We start from the raw sequence: 11,521 nt of genomic DNA on the forward strand, positions 1-11,521 counted from the left end.
CAGAACCTTTGAGCTAAAATACAGGATTTTTGTAACGATCAGCAAACTTTAGAGACCATGGAAGTTAAGGCTCAAACATACTCGGGGCGGACCCCCGCGCACAACGGACTCCGCTTGTACTGTCCGCTCTCCACTGGGCGCAACGCTGCGTAGTTGTTTCCATTAAAATCCTACATGTCCCATGATACTTGGCGCTTCTCTGTAGTTCTTGCTCTCCTGGGATGGGTTTTAAAAGTGTCGGTACTATCGTAGCTCGTCTGCCAGTCTCTCTGAAATCGTGTTCATCTCAGAAGCCCGCACGGTCGTAAAATCTGAGATTTGCATTTAATTGGCCTGGCGGGGTCCTGGCAGACTCCGTTTTGAGGGTGACCACCCCAATATGTTTGAGCCTTTAGAGTGAAGGAATCTATCTTGCCAATAAAAAAAAAGTTGCTGTCCATCAAAGTGCATATTGTTTGTTCATGATGTCATGTTGTTTTTGCTTTTATTTAGATTGTTGCTTCAGCCTCATGTTCTTTATCTTACAGAATATAAATATGGTCACAGGTAGCTATCTATTCTCTCCCATGGCGGCATCTCTGTGAAGAAGCCCTCACACAGACCAAAGCCTTGATCTAGGGTTACGGGTACTGTCTCTGTCTCCTCTTTGACCTCCGCCCACGGCTGCACCTCTCCTACCCCCGACTGCTCGGAGAATAACACCGAGGACTCATCGAGGTGCGCCAAGTGCTGTTGGTAGCTGTGGAGCAGCTGGTCTTGGTCCTGATGCTGGTACAGATACTGCAGAGGCATTTGGAGTTCTCCCATGTTCACTTTGCAGTCCATGGTGGTGGCACACGGGTCCATGTAGCTGTAGGACATCTGGTGGTTCATTACGTCTCCTCCTCCTCCTCCTCCTCCCCACCACCTTGCCATCTCTCCTGTTGGTTGCTGCATCCCCTCCATCTCACATTCCAGGGACCTCAGGGCAGTGTTGAGGTCCAAATCCTCAAAGGTGCTACAATTCCCACCCAGAACATCATCAAACGCTGCTGCAAGATCATCTCCCCTCAAGGAGTCTGGTTTACAGGCTAACAGCGGTGTCTTTGTAGACCTTGGGGTCCTTCTGTTGTTTTTAGAGGATAGGGGCTTCCATTCAGGACTCACACGTTGATCAATAGAAGTGCTTACAGTGCTCTGAAAGCCCTGAAAAAGTTTGTTCCTTCTCGGCGTGCCGTAATGGTTGGCTGGCAGTCTCCTGCGTTTGAAGATGCCATTGACAAACATGTCTGCATACTCAGGATCGATTTGCCAGAACCCTCCCTTGCCGGGCTCGTCTTTCTGTCGAGGGACCTTCCTGAAGCACTTGTTGAGGGACAAGTTGTGACGAATAGAGTTCTGTATCAAAGACACAGTAAAACCAAGATTTTATGACAAAGCCATTGAGCAAATATGAGTAAGTGATGAGAAATATGGATATCAGTGTTTGGGATATTGTTGTTGTTGGTGTAGAAAACGAAATGTACTTAATGAGGCTTTCCAGAATCAGGCAGCTCAGTGCTTTTCAAACACGATCAGCTGTGCTTAGCTGCATCTCTCTCAGGAACCCTCATTATCTCTCTCTTTCTCACACACACACACACACACACACACACACACGGCACGAGTGCTTTCTCCATCTTATTATCATTCCCCTCAGACAAAAAGCTATGAGAACTCTCTTGAGGATGGAAATTTTAGATACTCTTGGATTACAAACACTTGTCATGGAAATCATTCCTGGCAGATCTAATACACGAAGCTAATGGGAGAAATGTGGATTTCAAAAAAAGAAGAAGAAGAAAAAGCTTGTGCATGGGCTTTATGATGTGTTTGAAAAGGGTTTTTTTTTTTTTTTGGTCAAATTTACCTCAACTTATCCATTGCGACACTCAGTATTTAACGTTTGCTGTTCCTCCCATTCGTAAAGAGGTTGGTCGGACTGAGGTCACTTACCTTAGGCTTCTTTAGAACAGCTCTATTTACATACTTGAAAACAAATGATCAATGTTTTTTTATTGACAAATTGTTTAGTTTTGGTTTTTTTCTTATCACAACCAAAAAAAAAAAAAACAACCTATAATAAGCTTTTATTACTTTAAATATGATATTTTGAAATAACCAGCAGTAAATGAAAAAAAAAACTTGTGGAGGCTCTAAAATCACAAAAATTATTTATCTATAGATGTGTGTAATTTAGCCAGATATAGCTATGTATACGAATATATGTATATGTTTTATATGTGTGTGTATATATGTGCTTCTTTGTGCTGAGGAGTTGTATTCCTAATTGTGCCCCCCATTTAATGGACATAGTTTGGGACCTGCCTTTTTTCCCCCTCTTCTTACCTCCTTTTTTCCACTTCTCATCTAAGACAGTGATTCTCAAACTGGTGGGTCGGGACAAAAAAGTGGGTCGCGGACCTGTACTGGGTGGGTCGAGAGGAGCTGGCCAAAAATAAATACTTAATGTCTCTCATGCTGGAGAGAAACTTTTCTTTTGATGCTGTGAAATGCATGTTGTACAGGAAAATATATAGATTTATGTTTTAAAAAGATTATATGTGTATTTTCAGCAGCTATTTTTGAAAAACTAAATTTAGTTTTAGTAGTTAGAATTCTAAAAAAAAAAAAAGAAAAGTGGGTCGCGATTTAATTATCATGGCAAAATGTGGGTCCCAGGGTGAGACCAGTTGAGAACCCCTGATCTAAGACATACGGGGCGCCGCCCTTGTGGTGAGCCACAGTTCTCCCGCTCCTGTCCTCCCATGTATAAAATATAATAAAGTTACATACTTACTTATGTGTGTAAGCCTATGCTTATGTATGTGTATTGCCGTGTATGTTCATATGTGCATGTATGTATATAATAATAGTGGCTTGGATTCATATAGTGCTTTTTTGCACGTACAGAAACCATTATTCATTCCCACCAGTCACTCACATCAGTCATACCAGTGGTGGTAAGCTACAATTTAGCCTCAGCTGCCCTGGGGCATACTGACAAAAGCATGGCTACCATTTCGCATCTATGGCCTCTCTGACCACCACAATTCATACACATTCATACAAGGTAATGTAGGTAAAGTGTCTTGCCCAAGGACACAACGACAATGACTTGAACAGAGCGGGATTTGAACCCCCAACCCTTTGATTATCAGACGACCCACTCTAGTTGTATATATTTATCCTGATATGTGGGGTGGTGGGCAATATATCGAGATTAGATATATCGCGATTTCTGTTTAGGCAATATAGAAAATTACAATATCTATTATATTGATGTACTTTTATTTTATGTCTTACTTATTTTGTTAAAATACTTTTTTTTGCGACTTCTCAGAACAGCATGAAAAGCACAGTTAGATGAATTCCTGAGTGCGTCCCAACCCAGACCTTCCCTTAAACAAGACACACTACAGAACTCACTCACACATACTGTCCCTTTAGAGGAAAAAGGGCAAAAGTGGCACATATTGTGCAGCTGTTTGTTAATAAATATGCTTTATATGTCTGTCATTTTGCATCAGCAAATTTAACCCAGAATTGTTTTTCTGAAAAGACTTTACTGAGTTAGAAAATATCAAGATTTATATCATATATCGCCACTTTGAGAAGAAATATTGAGCTATTAAGTTTGGTTCATATCGCCCAGCCTGAGTTGTGAATGAAATTGTCTTTTTGTCAGTATTGGTTGTTTTATGTTTTGTAATCTGCCGTATATGAAATGTTATATGTTGCATCTTAAGGGGCTTTCTGAGAATATATTTCAAATAAATGTGTTCTATCCTTCTGATCTTCTGCATGTGGCTTAAAGATGTGACATGTAACACTGACACTGGAGTCACTTGCTCACCTCACCATTTATCACACTCATAAATAATAAAAGTGGGTGTCAGTTACCTGCCAGCTGGGCTCGGCGTGTCTGTAGTAGCAGAAGTTCTCTGTTATCCAGTTATAGATGGTGGACAAAGTGACTTTGGGCTGTTTGCTGGCCTGCATGGCCATGCAGATGAGAGAGGCATAGGAATAAGGTGGTTTGACTTTTGGGTTGGTCTTGTAGTCCACCTCCACCGGAGGGATGGGCTGCATTGGGATGCGAGGGTACCTGGAGAACAGGGGACCAATGGTGGAGTCGCTGCCGGAAGTGACAGGGCTGCCCAGGTATTTAGGCATCCCGGTGGCTGCGGTGTCTCCCGCAGCGGGGCTGGACGGAGAGTCGGTGCCAAGGCTTTTATAGAAGAGCTGCTCCTGGGAGGAGGGACACCCGGGGCCGCTGGGCCGCTCCGGGTCTGCACTGAGGATGGAAAAGTTCTGGAGCCAGTGGAGGCTGGTCAGGCTGTCATCAAGGGGGGCCGGTCCAGACCCTTGGACCTGATCCTCTAAGTACATCTGCAACCTGTCCACCTTAAACCTTTTGGCTCCAGTCATTGTCAAGACCGGCATCCTAGCTTATGCTTGTTGGGAAGACTGAAGATGCTCCAACTGGCATAGAAAATGAAAGAGTGGAAAAATAAATAAATAAATAAAAATTACAACTTTCTTTATTATTGTTAATATTGTGGAAAATGAAAGAGTGGAAAAATCGACAAAAAAAAGAGAAAACACTACTTCCTTGTTAATAATAATTATTATAATGGAAAATGAAACAATAAAAAATAAAATAAAATAAACACTACTACTACTACTACTACTACTACTACTACTATTATTATTATTATTATTATTATTATTATTATTATTATTATTATTATTATTATTATTATTATTATTGTGGAAAATGAAAGAATGGAAAAATCAGTGGAAAAATAAAAAATTAAAAGAAATTACAACTTCCTTTATTATTGTTATTATTATGGAAAATGAAAGAGTGGAAAAATCAACAAAAAAAAAAAAAATACTACTTCCTTGATGATAATAATAATTATTATTATGGAAAATGAAAGAGTGGAAGAATCAACAATAAAAATAAAATTGAAAAAACACTACTTCCTTATTATTATTATTATTATTATTATTATTATTATTATTATGGAAAATGAATGAGTGGAAAAATCAACAAAAACAATAAATAATAATATATTTTTTAAAGCAGCCCCTTGTATGGATGATGATGTATTTTCCTACCTCTGATGCAGTAGATGCTGTCAGTGCACCTGTTGCAGTCTGATCTTCTCTCCAAGAACTCAACACTTTATATTTAAACAAGTGCGATGGAAGAAAAGGAGACAAAAGTGCTGCTAATGTGATAAATCCATGGTGACCCAGGCTGTTACCCATCCATCCATCTACACTGTTCAGTTCTACCTGATAGAAGTCAGGTTGTGCGCAGCTCGTCAAATAAAAGGCTCGAGGGGAGGGGCCAGCATTCCTTTAAACGCCTGTGATTGGCTGCCTGTCAAATAATTACCTTCACATGTTTTTTTTTTTTGGTTTTTTTTTTTTTTTTTTTTACTAATTCTCTCCTCCTCGTCAATAAAGATGCTTCTACCTAAACGCACAGGAACAAACAGTTTGTGCTCTTTGGCTTTAATTCGGTGTCGAGGCTGAAATGTGAGCTCGAGGCGCGTCATCGCTCCCCCGCTGGCGCAGAAAAACACGCGCCACACTTCCCGCCTTGTCGTGTGTCACACACGCACGCACGCACGCGCGCGCGCACACAAACTGGGGACAACAGATAATGAAAAAAGAACATACTTTTTTTCTTTAGGCCATATTAAATAATAAGCTATTAATAATGAATAATAATAAGCTTTTATTACTTTAAATATGATATTTTGAAATAACCAGCAGTAAATGAAAAAAATAAAACTTGTGGAGGCTAAAACTAAAAATGGTTAAAAAAAAAAAAAATGTATTTGATTGAAAATATTTATTTTTGATTACCAGAACAATGAGGTCAGAGTTCATAGTCTTTAGTCATCAGTTTTCTATGTGGTGCCGAACGATATATTTGATATATTAGCTCACTTTCCTCACATTGAGCTATTTTTTCTTTCATTTGAAACAGAAACTCATGTAAAACAACATGTTCTATAACAGGGCTTCTCAACCTTGGGGTCAGGACCCCATTTGGGGTCGTGAGACACTGGAGGGGGTCGTCAGATTCCTTCAAGAAACATAATGTTTTCAAACCAAACCATTTTTTATTTATTCATTTTTAATCCCGTTTCTGCAACTACACCAAACTTGCCATATTTTAACGTATTGTCATCACTTCTTTTTGCTAATTTTAATACATTTTTGCTACATTACTGCTATTTCTATCAAATTTCAAGGCTTTTTCTACATATGTTTTCCACTTTCAAGACATTTTTGCCACCCATAAACCCTTTCCACCACTTTTTCCCATCATGTTGCATACGTTGTTGACCCATTATTGTCACTTTTACCATCTTTTCACCATCATTTGCAAATTCAACTACATTCACAAATTGTCATGCCCATTATTGTCCAGTTTAAATTAATTGTTTCTACTTTTTAAATGACATTACTATCACTCTTTTGTGCCAATTTTTGTCCACTCTAATTTGCAAGTTTTAACGTCCTTTTCTACCATTTTTGGTTACTTTAACCTTTTTATTTCTGATTAAATCATCTTTAAGATAACCCTAACCCAGGGGTCTGCAACCTGCGGCTCTGGAGCCACATGTGGCTCTTTGACTCTTTTGCAATGGCTCCTTGAAGCGTTTAAAAAAAAATGGTATTGATGATTAATGACAATAACTTGAAATAAAATTATGATAAAAGAATTGGTTACCCTAAAAATGAATCACATTGTGCAATAACTTTGCCACCATCCTACTTCACCTCCTGCAACATCTACAGATCATCAACTTTCCTGCACCTGTGGATAACCTTAAGTTTTAAATCCCTAGTAAGATAACTAAACCAACGAAAACACTATTTTGGAAGAAAATAGAGATTTTAATTGTGTGGGAAAAGATTTATTTAATTGCCAACATGTCGGCTTAATATGCATAATGCATGCTTGATTTGTTGCAAGGAATTAGCTATTAGCATGTGTTGACGACATGATCACTCACATGTCATCAAATTCAACTTATTTTTTGTAGCCCTTCAACTCCCTTAACTCATAAAATTATTTGATATTATTTTAACTGTATAGAATCTTAACACTGTATTGTCTTTATTGAGAATGTTTTCTTTTTGTTGTTTTTTTTTGGCTCCAGGAGGACTTTAATCCAGGCGAGATTAGGCAAAATGGCTCTTTTGAGAGTAAAGGTTTCAGACCCCTGCCTTAACCCTAATAAATTTCCTGGATAACAGTGGATATTATTTGGATAAATAAATAAATGTGGTTACCACAATGGACCATCATTTTGCTGACTTTATGGGCCCCTAAAAGCCCTCCCCTTTATTCCCCCTTATGGATGGCCCTGTCTCCACATGACTGTTTCTAAATGTACATGTCTGTGTTCAACCACCAAAAAGGTTGAGAACCAGTGTTTTTTTAACATTGTTAAAAATGTGTACGCATGAAAAATAAATATAAATGTTAAATCTAAATATTAATCTAAATCTAAATGTTAAGCTGGAGAATCCATTACCCACTGAACTCCATATCGGATTTTAAAACGGATTTTAAAACTGTACTCTTAAGTCTTGGCTGAAAGAAAATCTAAATTGTAACCATTTGTAAATAGCTGTGCGTGTATGTGAACGTTTTATAATCTTTGTATTGTGGGTGGGTACGTTTTATTGTTTTGACTATATTTGACTGTAGTGTAGAAAGGCCCAACCAGGGACAGGAGTTGTGAACTAGCATTGGCTCCACCCTTTATGTGCATCACACCAGCTGCAAACTTTTATATCTATGTTGAATTGCATTGTCCCTGTCACATAAATACATAGATAAATCAAAATGTTAAATGCAAATCTAAATGTTAAATGCAAATCTAAATGTTAAATGAAAATCTAAATGTTAAATCTAAATCTAAATGTTAAATGTAAATCTAAATGTTGAATTTATATCTAAATGTTAAATCGGTAGCCAAGTGTAAAACTAGAAACTGTGCAATGTACGCAGGTCAGTGCCTAATTTAGATTTTAAATTTAGATTTAGATTTAACTTTTACATTTAAATTTAACATTTAGATTTATTTTTCATGTTTACACATTTTTAACAATGATATTGAACATGCTGTTTCATATGAATTTGTCTCAAATGAAAGAAAAGTGAGTTAAGTGTTCAAAATTTGTCGGCTATGAAACAGTGACTCCTATTCAGCCTCAGAACAGACTTTAAAGTTCTGCTGCTGGTGTATAAATCTGTGAATGGGTTTGTTCCAGAATACATCAGTGAGATTTTAGTCACATATTAACCACTTTAGTGTCCTACAAGTATACGGATTACACACATTAAAAATATGAAGGTAAAACAGAATATACAGTATTATGTAAACATTGATACAATTTACGCATCATTCTTTGCCTTCATTGAATTTAAATGTGTATTTATATATTACTTTATTCACATTGCTATTGGATTGATGATTCAGGAATTTAGCTGAACAAACAACTATATTTACAATATTACAAATCCAGCAGTATTTACTAACTTGATTCAGGAATATCCATGAATTAATAATTAAAGTTTACAATATTAAAAAAATATAAAAAAAAAAAACTTTAGTCACAAACCTTGGTCAGTGCTGACATCTGCTGGTCAATGTCTACAGGCTGGTAAACGGTTCATAAATGCTGGATTTGATATTTATTTATGAAATTCAACTTTGACTTAAACAAATGAGCATATCATCGTGTTTTCATTCACCAGTCATCTTTTTACCTTATCACGCAAATTGTTTCATATGTTAAGGGACGATGCATGAGTGGTAAAATCTATCATCTAAACTGTTGCCAGTCGTTGCATCCTGAGGATAATAAAGTTATTGAAGAAGGTGAAATTCTCTCAGGATTAAAGGTAATATTTTGGTTTCCTTGGTTGTATATTAAAATATTTAAATTATTTAACGATTAAATCCTACAGGTTCTTTGGAAATTATCATTCTATTAGTGACAGCATGGATTAAATACAGTATGTGCTGCGAATTATAACCGACTTTCATTGTTCTTGTTGTCGTTGCATGTTTGTGGAAAGGATGAGTCTCTTCTTACTGCATTCATCACATAACTATCACTTGGATTGATTCACACACCAAACTATTTCTGTAATAACGCTCCACATCTCTGCTGATTATGGACGAAAACATACTACAGAAAGAACAAGTATATAGACCAGGATTTAGATATCTAAAAGGTGCAATATAAAGCTTAGCAATAGCAAATAAAACAATCCCTGACAGAACATTAAAGTACAACACAAATACTGCTCAGATCACCTGCACGAGTTTTGGCAGATTTTTTTTAATCCTCAAATGTGCACCACGACACACAAACAGGTAAAAGATGAACGTCCATCATTCCACTCCTCCTCCTCGTCATCTTCCACCTCTTCGGATTCATTCTCCACCTCTTGATCATCTTTTTCCTCCTCTTCTCTCAGTGTTTGGCAGCTGCTTGTTCTTTGTTGCTGTTTACTCCCTGACGTACTAACGAACAGTTAATACAAGTGTTAGTTGTTGTTGGGGGGATGAAGGGAGTCCCTGATAACCTCCAGGTTCTCTTCCTCATCCACACTCTGTATACTTTGGAAGGCTAGAGTGTAGCTCTCCAAAGCCTTGGCGTGGAACGACATCTCCACTTCCACAAACTCAGAGAAGATTTTCTTGAGGTCCTGAATCTTGTGCTTCTCAAAATCCTCTATGGTCTCCTCGAGCTGCTTAGTGGTGCGTGTGGCATCCATGGTGGCTCTCTGGAGCTCACTTTTAGCCTGAAAAATGATCTGCCAGTCTAAAGGGTTTTTCTGGATGGTTTTCTCGAGCCGAGTCATGTGCTTGGCCTCTCGGTCTCTGACACTCTGGATAGCCTTCAAATCCTTCCTTGTATGTTTCACAACAGATCCATAACTTTTTAAAGGCCCGATTACTTTGGCTTTGAGGCGTTCCACCCGAGCTTGGCGGTAGTCCTCAATCATGGCTAGGTGGCCTGCAAACTGCCTCATACCCTTTTTAAGGTTTGACGTCTCTGTGTCAGCGTACAGACCAATCTCTCGAACCAGATTGTCGGCCTTGTCTCGTAGCTTGGCTGTGCTACAGACATACTCAGCAAACCGTTGGCACATGTTTCCAAAGTGTTTCTCCACATTGGTGATGATCTCCTTGATCTTTCTTGTTTGGCTGTCCCAAAATGAAAAGAGGGCTTTTTGGAATTCCATGATCCCAAGTGTTTTGGAATGCAATAATGTCACCAGCTGCCACGTCAGCTCCTCTATGGAAAATGTCCAAAAACCTTAATTATCACGGTTAATCATTCATGGGATTGATGTGAGTATTTTCCTACCTCTGATGCTGTCAGTCCACCTGTTGCAGTCTGATCTTCTCTCCAAGAACTCGACACTTTATCCTTAAACAAGAAACAAAGGAGACAAAAGTGCTGCTGTTAAGATAAATCCATGGTGACCCCGGCGGTTACCATTTACTAACATTTACATTTAGATTTATTTTTCATGTTTGCACATTTTAAACAGTGCAATAGAACATACTGTTTAACATGAATGTGTCTCAAATGAGCTAAATGGGAGGAAAGCGAGTAAATGTTCAAAATATGTCAGCTATGAAGCAGTGACCGAGTTTTTACATTTGGCACCACATCGTTTTAAAGTCTTTACACTGGCTCCCAGTCAGCCTCAGAACAGACTTTAAAGTTCTGCTGCTGGTGTATAAATCTGTGAATGGGTTTGGTCCAGAATACATCAGTGAGATGTTAGTCACATATGAACCACTTTGTCCTGGAAGTATACAGATTACACACATCAAAAACTGAATTGGCTATGGGCATAATCCAATAACGTCCGGTCACAGTGTGTAAAAGCGAGGACTTCCGGTTCCAAGGTCCTGTCAAGAAATCTGGATTGTTGTTGTTGTTAGTAAAGCCAGCGAGCGATGAAATAAATTAGTATGTTTGGTGTCCAAAAGAGGAGATAGGCCTATCAATGGGTTGGAGGTTCAGCATTATTACACTGATGTGTACCTCGATGCACCTGTTCTTCATGGTACAATTCCTGTATTAGCTTCCACTGCTTCCCTGCTGATAATGCAGCGCGTCAACAATGGATAGCCAAAATCTGGAAAGATGACTTCACTCTAAGTAGGGACACAAGAGTATGTAGTCGGCATTTCTTACCCAGTGATATGGTGCTTACACCACGGGGGAAGAAGCTGCTAAAAGGGGAGCTGTGCCAGTTCTATTTTAGTGGAACAACTACTCATTGCCTGAGCCAAGACCCGGTGTGTGGGAACGTAGGCCACGGCAGGAGAGCCCTGTGGCAACAGATCCAACTGAGGACTCTTCGGAATCAGAGATGGAGGTGTTGGCTCCTGACCACGATTATTGTATTTTGCCGACAACTGGGGTATCG

The 11,521-nt window shown here is 38.7% G+C and overlaps 1 protein-coding gene and 1 pseudogene across 1 annotated transcript; both read right to left on the reverse strand.

Moving 5' to 3' along the window:
* Positions 1 to 205: 205 nt before the first annotated feature.
* Positions 206 to 5,274, reverse strand: foxj1b (forkhead box J1b). Its single transcript, XM_028476745.1, has 3 exons — positions 5,146 to 5,274; positions 3,922 to 4,503; positions 206 to 1,377 (listed from the first exon to the last, which is right to left on the reverse strand). Exons 2-3 carry the CDS (start codon positions 4,462 to 4,464, stop codon positions 541 to 543), a joined length of 1,380 nt encoding a protein of 459 aa, XP_028332546.1. The 5' UTR covers positions 4,465 to 4,503; positions 5,146 to 5,274; the 3' UTR covers positions 206 to 540.
* Positions 5,275 to 9,368: 4,094 nt separating this feature from the next.
* Positions 9,369 to 11,214, reverse strand: LOC114481743 (protein FAM92A pseudogene; annotated as a pseudogene).
* Between the last annotated feature and the right edge of the window lie 307 nt (positions 11,215 to 11,521).

Source organism: Gouania willdenowi, chromosome 19, assembly GCF_900634775.1.
Source record: "Gouania willdenowi chromosome 19, fGouWil2.1, whole genome shotgun sequence".
NCBI lineage: Eukaryota > Metazoa > Chordata > Actinopteri > Blenniiformes > Gobiesocidae > Gouania > Gouania willdenowi.

Excerpts from the sequence above, each read along its gene's own strand:
- foxj1b (XM_028476745.1), bottom strand. The coding sequence starts at position 4,464 with ATGCCGGTCTTGACAATGACTGGAGCCAAAAGGTTTAAGGTGGACAGG. Across the intron at positions 1,378-3,921 it reads ACGCCGAGCCCAGCTGGCAG|AACTCTATTCGTCACAACTT; the intron begins GTAACTGACACC and ends TCTTTGATACAG.